Source organism: Ostrea edulis, chromosome 9 (assembly GCF_947568905.1).
Source record: "Ostrea edulis chromosome 9, xbOstEdul1.1, whole genome shotgun sequence".
Classification (NCBI taxonomy): Eukaryota; Metazoa; Mollusca; class Bivalvia; order Ostreida; family Ostreidae; genus Ostrea; species Ostrea edulis.
Window position 1 is genome coordinate 33,376,927 of NC_079172.1, and position 16,045 is coordinate 33,392,971.

At 34.8% G+C, this 16,045-nt stretch overlaps 1 protein-coding gene across 16 annotated transcripts in view; it reads left to right on the plus strand.

Moving 5' to 3' along the window:
- Positions 1 to 16,045, plus strand: part of LOC125667679 (serine/threonine-protein kinase 24-like) — a 39,923-nt gene that overhangs the window by 17,299 nt on the left and 6,579 nt on the right. For 2 of the 16 annotated variants that reach the window (XM_056150301.1, XM_056150303.1), the window contains exons 6-14: positions 2,232 to 2,374; positions 2,639 to 2,735; positions 4,209 to 4,313; positions 4,711 to 4,803; positions 5,819 to 5,959; positions 8,086 to 8,202; positions 9,137 to 9,247; positions 10,671 to 10,775; positions 15,385 to 15,593. In XM_056150301.1, coding sequence (XP_056006276.1) covers positions 2,232 to 2,374; positions 2,639 to 2,735; positions 4,209 to 4,313; positions 4,711 to 4,803; positions 5,819 to 5,959; positions 8,086 to 8,202; positions 9,137 to 9,247; positions 10,671 to 10,775; positions 15,385 to 15,593 — 1,121 coding nt within the window. The remainder of the gene's footprint in view (positions 1 to 2,231; positions 2,375 to 2,638; positions 2,736 to 4,208; positions 4,314 to 4,710; positions 4,804 to 5,818; positions 5,960 to 8,085; positions 8,203 to 9,136; positions 9,248 to 10,670; positions 10,776 to 15,384; positions 15,594 to 16,045) is intronic. The other 14 variants (XM_056150302.1, XM_056150306.1, XM_056150304.1 and 11 more) reach the window with 14 other exon arrangements.

The following is a 16,045-nucleotide window of genomic DNA, read 5'->3' on the forward strand; positions in this document are numbered from 1 at the left end:
ACAACAAAGATCCCAACAATGTGAGTAGTTTATAAATATCCACAACAAAGATCCCAACAATGTGAGTAGTTTATACATATCCACAACGAAAATCCCAACAATATGAGTAGTTTATAAATATCTACAACGAAAATCCCAACAATGTGAGTAGTTCATACATATCCACAGCAAAGATCCCAACAATGTGAGTAGTTTATACATATTCACAACAAAGATCCCACAATGTGAGTAGTTTATACATATCTACAACGAAAATCCCAACAATGTGAGTAGTTTATACATATCCACAACAAAGATCCCAACAATGTGAGTAGTTTATACATATCCACAACAAAGATCCCACAATGTGAGTAGTTTATACATATCCACAACAAAGATCCCAACAATGTGAGTAGTTTATACATATCCACAACGAAAATCCCAACAATGTGAGTAGTTTATACATATTCACAACAAAGATCCCAACAATATGAGTAGTTTATACATATCCACAACAAAGATCCCAACAATGTGAGTAGTTTATACATATCCACAACGAAAATCCCAACAATATGAGTAGTTTATAAATATCCACAACAAAGATCCCAACAATGTGAGTAGTTTATACATATTCACAACAAAGATCCCAACAATGTGAGTAGTTTATACATATATATCCACAACAAAGATCTCAACAATGTGAGTAGTTTATACATATCCACAACAAAGATCCCAACAATGTGAGTAGTTTATAAATATCCACAACAAAGATCCCAACAATGTGAGTAGTTTATACATATCCACAACGAAAATCCCAACAATATGAGTAGTTTATAAATATCTACAACGAAAATCCCAACAATGTGAGTAGTTCATACATATCCACAGCAAAGATCCCAACAATGTGAGTAGTTTATACATATTCACAACAAAGATCCCACAATGTGAGTAGTTTATACATATCTACAACGAAAATCCCAACAATGTGAGTAGTTTATACATATTCACAACAAAGATTTTAACAATGTGAGTAGTTTATACATATCCACAACAAAGATCCCAACAATGTGAGTAGTTTATACATATCCACAACAAAGATCCCAACAATGTGAGTAGTTTATACATACCCACAACAAAGATCCCAACAATGTGAGTAGTTTATACATATCCACAAGAAAGATCCCAACAATGTGAGTAGTGTATACATATTCACAACAAAGATCCTAACAATGTGAGTAGTTTATACTTATTCACAACAAAGATCCCAACAATGTGAGTAGTTTATACATATCCACAACAAAGATCCCAACAATGTGAGTAGTTTATACATATTCACAACAAAGATCCTAACAATGTGAGTAGTTTATACATATTCACAACAAAGATCCTAACAATGTGAGTAGTTTATACTTATTCACAACAAAGATCCCAACAATGTGAGTAGTTTATACATATCCACAACAAAGATCCCAACAATGTGAGTAGTTTATACATATTCATGACAAAGATCCTAACAATGTGAGTAGTTTATACATATTCACGACAAAGATCCTAACAATGTGAGTAGTTTATACATATTCACAACAAAGATCCCAACAATGTGAGTAGTTTATACATATTCACAACAAAGATCCTAACAATGTGAGTAGTTTATACATATTCACAACAAAGATCCTAACGATGTGAGTTGTGATATTTATGTATGATTTATGGATTTGATCATCTCTCATCTAAATTAAACTGATTTCTATTTCATTTGTGAAATGATATTGCAACTGTATTAGAAAGTTGTTGAATTAAACTTCTTTGATTTGTGACAGTTTGTATGGAAGAACAAAGCTTGTGAATGTGGTGTAAACAGTTTGATATCTTGTAGAATGTAGCTATTTGAAATATGAATTTTATTTTTGAGATATACATAAGGGTATTAAGTGTGACGCTTTACACCTACATACTTCATGAAGAGCTTTAGTGCTCCATGAAAAGTATGCCGATGTGAAGCGCTGCTGTATTTTCATAATAAATTAGATCTACATTCTATTTTCATTTCTGTCAGAGAATTCCCAGAAGTTAAAATATCCGTGCTATATTTATCTAAATTCTTATCAAGATTCATATGCACATTGTTCACATTTATGAGGAAATGGTGATCATTTCAATTGGTAAAGATATTGAAGGCAAAAACATTGGAAATGTAAATATAATATCCTGATTTTGTACATGTAGTAATGTAGTAATTGGTTTATTTACAGAGACCGTCTGCTAAAGAACTGTTAAAACATCCATTTATCAGGAAAGCCAGAAAAACTTCATATCTCCAGGAATTGATTGATAGGTATCAGCGATGGAAACAAGAAAAGGGCAACGATTCCGATTCTGATTCGGAGAGTGATGAGTGAGTCAGACTGTAACCAGGGTAACAGGGAGGGAGGAGTCTTTTTTTTTTTCATGATGAGTTTGTTGTTTTGTGCCAGTAAATCAGGTGGATTTCTTCTCATGTACAGTATAGAGTATTGTGGTGTTTGATACCATGTGGATAAACTCTGTAGGGATTGTATTTATGTAAAATGTCTTGACCTGTTGTACAAAACCTAAATTGCATGTAAACCTTGACCTTGTGACAAATAGTTACCTTGACCTTTTGACCTCATATTTTTAGGGACGTTCAGGAGGATGAAATGCAGGGTGACTGGATCATGACAATTAAAGAGGCAGACAAAGAGTTAAAGGAAAGGTTGATGAATGGCAATGATCAGGTGAGTTATCAATAGCCTTCTGGTTAGATGAAGAGAGCCTCAAGGTGAGACAATTTATGTAAAGAATATCATCACCACACTCTAAATATCAGATTAAGGAGAATTCAACTCCATGCTCCAAATATCAGATAAAGGAGAATGTCAACTCCACACTCCAAATATCAGATACAGGAGAATATCAACTCCATGCTCCAAATATCAGATAAAGGAGAATGACAACTCCATACTCATACCCTACATGTATGTGACGGGCGTGTTTTGTGCTGTTTCAGGTACTTGTACCCTGCATAAGCTTGTAGCAGGCGTATTTTGTGCTGTTCCCGTTGCTCGTGTTATATGTAAACCAGATAAACTGATCAGGATCTGATTTTACACTTTATTTTACAGGATTTAGGAAAAATCACAATTTCCTTTGATCAAGTTAAGGTGATCAGTTTTGTTGATTGGGTCGCAAACTAACTGTGTGATCAGGAAAAATATCTTTTAAATCAAATCATTTTTATTTTTTTTTTTGACACCTATGACTTTTAGAGGATTTCATCCTGTAATGATGAGTATATTGTAACAGTTGTCTTCCTTCCAACAGTGGGGAGTGGCAGCCTGCCCTTGAACCCTGACTCCTACTTTTTAGTCTTCCTACTCTGACTAGTAATTGGAGTAAGATCAAGCATATATTGTAGATTATACTCAAACTGTGACATTGAATGTCTGCAAAAAATATACTTTGTATTTAACACAAAACTGTATTTAAAGTTTATTTATACATATATACACCCTCTTATACAATAGTGATATAGAATATTTGGCCAATATTACTCAAATTTAAATTGCATGATGCATTTAATTTTTAATTCTTTTTTTTTTCTGGGTTTTTTTTTGGGCATGTAAATGAGACAAGCTTATTATTGCAACTGGTCATCTAACTGAATTACATATTCAGACTATATTTAAGTCTGGCATCTCAGAGATCTGCAATAACCATGCAGTATCTCTATTTCTCCATGATTTTTATTATTGCTTTGCATGAATGAAAACAGTTTAGTGATTAATATTGTATTTTATTTATATGTGTATGCCCTAGTATTTAATTGATTGCATGTTTTTCTTTGATGTTAACAATTTCCACTTAACATTGCAGCCTCTGTTTTTATCAATTAAACAGTCATAAGAAAGAGGAATTAATTCAAGATTTTAAGCAGGTTATTGTCATTCTACCTCAGTTCAAAGTCCAACAAAAACAACAACAAAAATTTCAGAAAATAGAAGATTATTTTTCCTGATTTGTATTTTCACGGAAAATTACAGATGAATCTAAAGATTTGACTGATGAAAAGGAGTTAGGACCCTTGGAGATTGTAATTGATTTGTTCACTGAAACGTGTACTGTTTAAGCAGAGAGGGAAGTCAATGTTGGGTGGATAGTGTGTTATGAATAGGTGTCGGTGTCAAATTGCATGTTCCTTGTATATGTAGAATCATCCAATCAGTATGCAGCTGCCTCCGTCACATGTACCCAATAAACGACCAGCACCGTCTGTGCCCGTCCCTCCGGGCAATCACACCCCCAGCCAGAACAATGTAAGTCGGTGAAAACAGTTTACATGGTTTTGCCCAGTCTTAATTTGTCCATTGACAACGAGGACAAAAAAGGGCGAAAATAAAATGGGGGGCAAATATTTCCCTATTTGCAGTAAATCTGATTTCTAAAGAAATGATTTTCTGTTATTTTTTTTAATAAGAAAGTAAAAATTTGGGAATTGTTTAACCTTTTCAGAGAAGCAAGAGTTGCCTAATATTAGTTACATGTAGTACCCTTACATACTGTGGGTCAGCTATGTGGGCCTTTAGATTGATGTCGGCCTGCACTAGTGTCTTAGCTGTAGTTACAGTCAGAGTGATGTCTGCTTGTTGACAATCCCTTAGTTTTAGATGCTGCACGACCCATTGCATGCTTTCTTTTCTATCTGTCTTGCAGAGTATTAATGATGGAATGCAGCGTCTAGATATCCGACGCAATAACATCTCAGAGCGTGACCCTGGACGACCTGTTTCCATGGCAATACCACCAGTAAGAATCCTACCCGTAACTTTCCTGGTCACTTGCTAGTTATCTGTAGTTGTACGACATTAACTTGTGATTATTATAATACTGAGAGTAGTACAGGTATTTGTAGTTACTCGCTAGTTTCCAGGATATTTGACAGGAGTAGATTTGTAAGGAATCCTATTTTTTTCAAACTTTGTACATTGTACAAATGTATAGTGACTTAAAATGGTTAAATAGAGATCTCATATGAAGTGTTGTACTTGGTGATTCAATTGATTCACGATTTCCCCCCAAATTTTGTTTTTCAATTATAATGATCAAAATCTACTGTTCAATCAAAATCTACTGTTCCATGTGTTTAAAAGGTTTCACACAAAAATTAAGGTTATACATTATAACAGAAGCTCATTTTAGAGAGTTTATTATTTGTTTTGTAAACAAAGATTGCGGTATGTTATTGTTTGCAAGATTTTCAAAAGAAATGGATATCGATCTAAGTTTATCATTTCTATCACATTTCAAATATTCTTTAGGTAAAATGGATCATCTGTTAAAAGGTTAAATTTTTGACTCTGCAAAATTGAGATGCTTCAAATTATAAAATTAACATTTCACTGGTTTGTTTATATTAAAACATTTAAAAAAGATTGAGTCTTTGAATACAAACATAGATTTAGGCTAAAATATTGCTGTTATTTCGGCATTCAGAAGATAAAAAATTTGTCAGTCAACATTAAATGAGTTATATTTTTAATGTTAAATATTCAAAAAACGTAAACCAGTCCATTTTAATAATTGGTTTGGAAGGGGATTGATGACAAAACAAAACATCAAAACTTACACAATCATGGTATTTAGTTATTGTCCAATTGTCAACCCAAAATTAAGGTTTCCCCAGTAGGAATGGATTCATAATGGTAATTTTAAACCAAAAAACGAAAAGTACTTATTAAATGTATGGTCTTAATACATCTGTACATGGATTCTGTGTCCAGAAAGTTCAAGCAGTGATTGTTTAACCCTCCACAATTTTTAGCAGAACTCTAGGAATCAGGGGCCTTTGTATCGCACGGGTTTGACATCGGGGCAGTCTGAATCGACGCCTAGTGTAAACATGGCCTCAGTTGTTCACAGCCGAACTGAGTCCGCCCCTGTACTCGGTGATCACAAAGACGCAGTAAGTCATGTTCAAATCTCGCAGGCTTGGTGGCGTGCACATCAGTGTTCTTGCACACCATTTGACTTCAGACATGGGGCATTAGGCTCCCGTTCCTCTTAGTGTTAGGCTTCACCAGCTTGTTAGCTTGCTCTTTACACAAAAATTTAAAAAATGTGATGTGTATTCAATAATTTTGTTTGATCATTTTTTGCTTCAGTAGATTTCTACAATCGATTCAATTCTATGAAGAGATTCTCACTCTATAACACCTTGTCTTCTGTGTGTCAATGCACAAATTATCACTAGCTAAATGTAGTGTTGCATTGTGTCGCTTTTTATCTGTCTGGCATTCCATGCAAAATGGTGTTTTTCAAATTTTGTTACCACTTGATCCCAGCCATGCCTCAGCAATGGCCACATGTATTTACTTGCATATAAATATTTTATATATGACATAGAACACGAACTTTGAATGAAATAAATCACATTTACATGAAAGATTCTAGAAATTTTAATGACTTTGGCACAAATGATATGATTGTGATTAAAGTAGTTAAGATAGAGTTTTCCACCATTGATACACTGATAGACTCCTTATGTTTTATAGTGGTTACTTAATATTGCAAAATGACTTGTAGACATTAAATTGCGTGGACATGAGTTCACGAATGGTCTCTTGATCAAGTTTTTACATGCACTTTAGCAATATAATGAGAAAAGCAAGTAATTTGATTTTGCAAGTGATGCTTTTTGCGAAATTATGGGAAAATAAATTCCTCACATATAGAAATTTATGTACAGTATATCTTTCTCATTTGTGTGGATTTGCCAAAAAAAAAAAAAAAAAAAAAACCCCAAACATATCATTTCAGATCAGCCCCTTCCCAAATACACAATGTCTTTTCCTTTCTTTGTGTACTTGCTAACCTGCAATAGTAGAATTTAAATTGAAATTACTTTTTACATTTTGATTGTCTAATGCTGAGTTCTAATGCTGGCAAAATATTCACTGCTGAATCTTTTTATTTTTTTGTGAATACATGTAGGATCTGGTTTTAAATTTGGTATTACAGGATTGAAATGCAGTTTTTGTTTGTAAATACATGAAGGTTATAACTTTTGTTAATGGGATTGAGCTGCTGGTTCTGATGATAATCACTAATTAAATAATCAAAGTCACTAAGATAATCACATACTTGGTCAATCACAGTCAGTGATATAGGTAATTACAATCTGAGAGTTATGGAAATGACTAGCTACTATAGATAATCACAGTATGAAGTATTATGTGTGATACTTTGGTTTCATCATTTTTCTTAATCATCAAATATTTGGTTTTCCCAACAACAAAATTTCATTAAAAAAAAATTCTTTGACATATTATTTATTCTTTTCTCTTTTATGGAAACTATGCTTTGTTTATTCATGTCAATTAGTGGTCATTTTTGACTATGAAAGCAACAAATATAGGTGTTATAATGATTAATGATGAAACCCCAGTAAATGTATACCACTTTCTATGTTCGGTATTTAATTGTGTGAACTGTTACCGTGGCTACCACTGTATACTGTATTCGATTGTGTAAAATGTTGCCATGACTACCTGTATTTAATTATGTTACCATGGTTACCATTTGTAATGTGCATTCAACTGTGTGAGCTGTTTTCGTTGTGTGAGAGGTTACCATGTTTACTACTGTTTGTAGACTGTTTAATTGTGTTACTGGTTACCACTGTTTGTAGACTATTTAATTGTCACTCGGATCACCTCGGTCAATTCCATCTAACCTCGAATGTATGATGTATGACAGCTCCTGTGAAATACAGTTCATTTTAGCATACCAGTAATTTTATAATGACACTCTCAATGTTTGTAACTATTTCTCTTCGAGAATTTTTTTTTCTCGAAATAGAGGGTAGTTTTTTAGGGAAAACTTGATAAATTCATTTAAAAAACCCACACATTTTGATCACTACTTTCTGAAAGCAGAAGTTTTTCTGGGAGAGTAAATAGATGACCGCATTGCAAATGTTGGGCGTATATACATATCACTTACCATCATACATCCAAGGCTAGATGTAGGGTACAGGAATCTGCCGAAGTTTGCCGAATGTTTAATTGTGTATGATATTTAACTTTCCAGGGATCCCCGGTTCACCTACGTAGTAAATCTGACACCACGACCCCCATCGTTTCTCCCTATAAATCCAATATAAGCTTGTTTGGACAGCCTCCCCACCTCTCCATCATAAACAATAGAGTAAGTCCAAGTTATCTCCCTTAGTCAAAGGGTTTATCTGGAAATAAACAGAAGGTGGAGACTATTTGTGAATTTAATATGAAAGTTTTTATTGTATTTATGAAGACTTGGGTATAAAGTTTGTTTCTCAAATTTTTCTCTGGTTGACATCATTTAAAGCAAAAGTTCATATGAATATAATGATGGATATGGAGCCTTTAGAAGAAGTAGTTTACTTATTTTCAAATTTTCTCTCATTTTGCTTGAGGATGAAAATTCACATAGCAATAGCATTTGATAATTGGTGAATTACAAGTCATGTTTCAATAGAAAGTTTGCATAAGTCTTATGGTAAAAATTGGCCAAGGACTACAGAATTGTTTAGAAACAAATTACACCTGTCTGAGTTTTATTCTGAAAATTGAATTCTTTGTCCAAAGCTGTATCTCTTCATGTTAAAAAAGATATCCACATATATATGTGTATGAATCCGTAATCACTGAAACATTATACCCTGTGTTTAGTCCACTTTCCACAATCTCTGTACAGTAACACAGTTACAGCCAATCTTAACAGGAATCAGAATACGTAGTAACTGGATTACTTCAGAAGTCCTAGTAACTGAATTACATTAGAAATTTTATCGGGATTTTTTTTTTATTGATTTCATGGTATGAAATTGAAATCTTATTTCTGTTGTAATGCTATGGTATCTATTCCTCAAACCCAGAAATGCCAAGAAAAAGAAAAAAAATGACTTTCATGTATATTTCACAAAAGTAATATAGTACAGGATTGTTATTTTATGAAAAGATATTTGCCCAATCCATATTGGCTGTGGCAGTGTTGTTCTGTATCTAGTTTCACTTTGTCCAGATTAGCTCTAACCATTTTGTTCTGTATATAGTTTGTACTGTATCCATTCTGATCTCCAATTTCTCCCTTTGTGTGACAGCCTCCAATATCACGCCCTAAATCACAGTATGACTTGCCAAATTCTAGCCACCCCTCGGCCTACACGGGGCCGCCCCACCACATCCAGGAGAACGCGCCCTTCAGGAATTATGTGAGTGACTACAGCTGAGAGGGGAATGTATTTCATTATTAAAACAGGAATTGCATCACAGCCCTCATGGGGGAAATATTATTTTTTGTCCCTTAGATACTGTACATCTATTTATGTCATTCATTGCTCATTATCATATTGAAAGTGAAAGTAGGATCAGATGTGAATTAATACTTGCTGCCTACCTGTTTTGGATGCAGATGAACAGGTTAATCCTTGTGATGGTTGTGATGCAGGACTTGACACTAACATGCATGTCAGCATGATTTGAATTATGTAAAAATTAATAACCATTATGCCTTAAATTAGTGCCCATTTTGTTATGGCGATTGGCTTAGTTTTGGAAAGGGATTTTGTTGATAAAATGTCATGTTCATCAGTATTTATGTTAAACTAACATGAGTTTTTTTATGTTTTACTAACTTTTTCCATTGGTATATTTATTTTCATGTAGTGCATTAGACAGTAAACAATTACATGTATAATGTGTAATTCTATGAAGCCATCCACACCAAGCTCCACTCTTTACTCCTATCAAAGGTTCAGCGTTTTTGTTACGATTACATATTCAGTATGCTGTATCAGAATATTGATAATGTGTATGAGATGGGCCTGGTTCATCGTGTCCATGGACGTTAATGTTCTTGGTACTGTATGTGACCTAATTTCAGATAATTTGGGGGTATCTTAGCATCATTCAGATCTTAACTTAGAGCTGTGCTACCCAGATTTCTAGGGGTAACTGCTCCTCGGTACACAAAGTCTAATCACTGATGTCCAATGAAAACTCAGAGTATGAGCGACCCACGGCAACTGATTTAGTTATCTCCGTCACAGAATTTCCCTTGCAGAATTTTTATTTTGAAATGTTACTTTTAATCTGGAGGTTGTTCTTCATTTATGGAATATTTTCTGTTTTATTGTGATATATTTAAATGGCATCGTTATTCTGTAGATATCGTATTTTTGCCATCTGACTTTTTAGAATATATTTTGGTTGCATGCTGTGAATATTTTGAATAATCATGATTATATATCTTTATTGCATATACACATATTTTCTACTATATACTCCAAAATTTTATGGTTGGTTGTATGCTTGACTGGGTAATTTTTATCATATGTGAAAAATTGCACAGTATATATTTTTGCCCAAAATATTTTGGAAAGCAACGACGCACGATCTATGTATCAAAGCTCAGTTGAAAGCAAAATTCAGTGGCGTATATCGGACATTTTCAGTACATGGTGAGGAGGATAGCTGCATGTTAAGAGAATTTCAAATAAAGAATTCCCAAAAGGAAAGCTAAAATATATTTATCATCAGAGTGAAAAAGGTTGTAACTGATTTCTTCCTTCATTAACATTGTGTCGCTAGTGTAATTGGGGTTTTGTGATGAGTGATTATTGAATTCCATTTCAGCAGCGACAGCCTGCCCCTCAACCCCCACAGAGACCTGTGTCGCAGTACGATATTCCAAGACAGTCCCCATCACTTACCTCCACTGTAGGACCTCTTCTTTTGCAGGTTGGTATTGCAGGGTGATAAATGCCATACACAGGGCGATAAATGCTACACATAGGGTCTGCATTGCAGGGCAATAAATGCCATGCACAGGGTTATAAATGCTATATATATAGGTCTGTATTGCAGGGCAATAAGTGCCACATACAAGGTGTTAAATACTACATGTAGGGTCTGTATTGCAGGGCAATAAATGTCACATACAGGGCGATAAATACTACACAGGTCTATATCACAAGGCGATAAATGCCACACATACAGTACAGTCAATGTAGATTCCTCATACTGTACCCTGCCTCAGGGAAATATCTAATGTGGTATTTTACCAAGTGTGTAAAAGATTTGTTTGTCATTTTTAGGTCACCTGAGCTGAAAGCTCAAGTGAGCTTTCTTGATCGCCTGTTGTCCATCGTCTGTCCATCTGTCTGTAAACTTTTCACATTTTCAACTTCTTCTCCAGAACCAATGGGCCAATTTCAACCAAACTTGGCCAAAAGCATCCTTGGGTAAAGGGCTTTCAAGTTTGTACAAATGAAGGGCCATGCCCCCTTCCAAGGGGAGATAATCACAAAAATGGGTGGGGTCAATTAAAAATCTTCAAGAACCACTAAGCCAGAAAAGCTCCAATTTACCTGACAGCTTCCTGACATAGTGCAGATTCAAGTTTGTTTAAATCATGACCCCAAGGGTAGGATGGGGCCACAATAGGGGATCAAAGTTTTACATGGGAATAAATAGGGAAAATCTTTAAAAATCATCTTCTCAAGAACCATTGGGCTAGGAATGTAGAAATTTACATGAAAGCTTCCAGAAATAGTGCAGATTCAAGTTTGTTATAATCATGGCCCCCAAGGGTAGGATGGGGCCACAATAGGGGATCAAAGTTTTACATACAAATATATATAGAAAATGTTTAAATATCTTCCTCTCAAGAACCTTTAGGCCAAAAGAAGTTTATATTTACATGAAAGCTTTTTGACATAGTGCAGATTGAAGTTTGTAAAATTCATGGCCCCCAGGGGTAGGTTGTGGCCATAATAGGGACCAAAATTTTACATGAGAATTCATATTGAAAATCTTTAGATATAGGTCAAGGTGACTCAGGTGAGCGATGTGGCCCATGGGCCTCTTGTTTATTTTATTTGATAGATAAATTTATCATAAACTTGGGTTAGTTTGTTGTAGTAGGTCCCACCAGGGTGATAAAAAATACATATTGCATAATCACAGGGTGACAAATAGTACATTCATTGAAACTTCTCCAAACCGGCCCCTCAGAAAACTGGTTCTCCCTGAATATCGGCCGATTTTTAAAATCCCAGCAGAAATGTTAACATTTCCTTACAAAGAAAGTCTTACAAAACCGGCCACCCCTGAAAACCAAACATCGACCACTTTTTAAAGTACATTTGTTAACAAACATGTGTAATTTACCCTTATCATACTGGCCAATTTTTGAAGACAAAATTGTGTCCAGAAGATGATCAAGATCGGCCAGGTGTGCAATTTGTCTGACCAACTGGCCAGGTGGGAAATCATCTACTGGAGGTATGAAAAACACAAGTGGCCTCTTTAATGTCTATTGTTTACCTGTGCTTTCAAGGGTGATAAGTGACACTTGGCTAGTCCAAGTGACCCCTCCAAATTCTGTACAAAATTTAAGAAGCAGTTAGGAAAATATTGAATGAATACAGTATCAAACGCCATATTGTTGCACCATTGTATTGAATGGATATAAGCAGTAGTTAATAAAGAAAACAAACCCATAGCTGTTAATGATAATTATTAAAAGATAACTTAATTTTCTTCATTTCCATAGACTTAAAATTCCTAAGAAATATTCAAATAAAAATTTCGTATTTACATGTACTACCGTACTTATAAAAACGTCGAAAAAATTTGTTAATGATGTAAGCGATGCATGTAAACAAGAGTTTTTATAAGGTAAGAGGAATTCCAATATGCCTCTGTGTTTTCTTTATGTATCGGAATCCTGTTATAGATTTTCAGTTTAAAATTAGATGATTTCAGTGAGAATATTTTGTGTTAATTACACATGTATAATTACCTGTAGGTGTACAAGCTGTCTAAGTTGATCTCCACCGATAATTGATCATAGATCATCAGAAGAAAGGGAACAGTACCTACTTTATGAATATTGAGATAAAATGTCTTTTTAATTTAAAAATGCTAAATTCTTGGTTAACCGGCCATTCCTCCATACCGACCGTTTTTGGGGGGGGGGGGGGGGTTTCGGTCCGAATGCCGGCCGGTATAGAGAAGTTTCACTGTATTGCATAATCACAGGATGACAAATAGTACATATTGCATAATCACAGGATGACAAATAGTACATATTACATAATCACAGGATGACAAATAGTACATATTGCATAAACAAAGTCTGTTACACAGTGTGGTAAGTAGTAATGTTACATGGGACAGGTCTAGAATCACGATGAATAGTACACAACACATGGGGTAGTTAATGAATAGTACACAACACATGGGGCAGTTAATGAATAGTACACAACACATGGGGCAGTTAATGAATAGTACACAACACATGGGGCAGTTAATGAATAGTACACAACACATGGGGCAGTTAAAGGACACATTGCATGTTTTTAAACTTTTTAATTTTTCCAGCAAAATTAATTCATTTCATGCCTAAAACTACTTTTCATGTGTTTTAAATGAAACAGTTTGCATAGTTTTTGAGTTTGAAGGCGATGAAATTCAAATCTTGCGAGATGCATATTTTCTTAGATATTTTACGCGCCATTATCTGTGACGTCATATGCGACCTCAAGTGAGAAGATCTGAAAATAATTGTTAGCCATTTCATAAACAGATTAGATTTAATTGACAAACAATTATCACATTAACGGTTTGTAAATAACACTGCATTAAGGTGTTTTGTGTCGTTTAAAGGTGTACTTGCTATCAGTAGAGAGGATTTGGACTGTTTTTTCAATTTTCGAAGGACAAGCCGTGAATATTTTTGTCACCACAACGACTTTGCCTTAAAAAACCAGTAGAATTTGTCCCTGTACTTTTTCAAACAAGCACTTGGACAAAGACATAGATAAACTGCGAGAAAATGGTTCTATCGAAGCTACGCACTGTTACATATAGGCCTACGGCATATGCTTTCCGTTCTGCTCTCAAATTCAATACACACTCACACCAACTGACCTTCACCTTGAAACAACATATAGGCAGAACTTTGCTAGCATTGTCTACCAACTCGTAGTTTTAAAGAAGAAATTTAAAAATAAAAGATGATTGAACTTTCAATGATAAATAATAAATTATGATATTCCCCAACTTTGAATTGAATTATAATGCTTTCATTTTTTTTTAAAGGAACGCGTACGTGTTTACAACAAGAGCACGCCACGCTCCCACTTCCTAAGTAACAACGTGTAGATAACAAAAAATAATGATTAATAAAATTGCTTGAATAAAATGATTTAAAAGTATTGGGATTTTCACAATAAGTTTGATCATTTTTATTATTATTATTTTTTCGAAATGCACCCGTGACAGTAGGCCTAGTTGTCAATGATACATAATTGTATCATAATTTAGGCCTATCTAACTTCTCCAAAAATAAATTTAATAATAGTTGCACTGTTTATTTTAGAAAAGCAACAATGCTAATTACAGTTGTTTACAAAAATGGCATTACCAAATAGTGTTTAGACAGTGATCCCATGTAAACATTATAAATTTACTCGCAAATTTATGCAGATATCATACTCGCTTTCCTCGCTACATTTGGGTTGCTATTTGTATGCACTGGTGGCTAAAAGATATAAGACTTGGGAAATTTGTCAACATCAAAATAAATGTTATCCATGGTAAATAAATTAGGCCTTTAAAACCTGAGTTTTAAAAAATATCTAACACTACTTTTACGACAAGTTGATCGAGGAAGGTCGCATATGACGTCACTGTACCACATGACTATCTATCTAATTAACTAGGCTTTTTTTAAATCGGGGCTTAGATTTAAGTCCGTATTGTGGCTAATTATGGCAATACTTCAGCAAACGAACTATTACAATTAATTTCTATAAGCATAAAGAAGACAAAATGCATATAATTCTGTATACTTTGAACACACGAGATGTGTCCTTTAATGAATAGTACACAACGCATGGGGCAGTTAATGAATAGTACAAAACACATGGGGCAGTTAATAAATAGTACACATTACATGTGGCAGTTAATAAATAGTACACATTACATGTGGCAGTTAATAAATGGTACACATTACATGTGGCAGTTAATAAATAGTACAAAACACATGGGGCAGTTAATAAATAGTACACATTACATGTGGCAGTTAATAAATAGTACACATTACATGGGGCAGTTAATAAATAGTACACATTACATGGGGCAGTTAATAAATAGTACACATTACATGGGGCAGTTAATAAATAGTACCTGTCACAGATCTGTATACCACAGTGGTAAATGACACACATTACATGTTGTAGGTCTGCTCCACAGTAGGCCATCTGTCACTTTAAGGCTATAACTCGGAAGCAGCTATCCGATTCTTATCATTAGCTGTAACTTGACAGTTGTTTGTTGACAGTTGAAGGAGGATTACCGAGAGGATTACCGCAGACGGGGGCACCCTATCCAGCGCACAGAAGTAGTAGACGAGCTTAGGAATGCCTTTGAACTTGCTGAACGGTCGTGTTCTGGAATCACAGATGATTTTCTGACTGGCGTCATCAGTCGTTTGGCTACCACAATAGTGCCCGAATCGGAGATCAGACGAGCAATAGACAAAGTCAAACGGTAGGGGTGATGTGTGGTAGTACAGATACAATGTCGGGGTGTTGTGTGGTAGTACAGATACAATGTCGGGGTGTTGTGTGGTAGTACAGATACAATGTCGGGGTGTTGTGTGGTAGTACAGATACAATGTCAGGTGTTGTGTGGTAGTACAGATACAATGTCAGGTGTTGTGTGGTAGTACAGATACAATGTTGAAGTGTTGTGTGGTAGTACAGATACAATGTCGGGGTGTTGTGTGGTAGTACAGATACAATGTCAGGTGTTGTGTGGTAGTACAGATACAATGTCAGGGTGTTGTGTGGTAGTATATATACAATGTCGGGGTGTTGTCTGGTCTTACAGATACAATGTTGAAGTGTTGTGTGGTAGTACAGATACAATGTTGGGGTGTTGTGTGGTTGTACATATACAATGTCAGGGTGTTGTGTGGTCATACAGATACAATGTCAGGT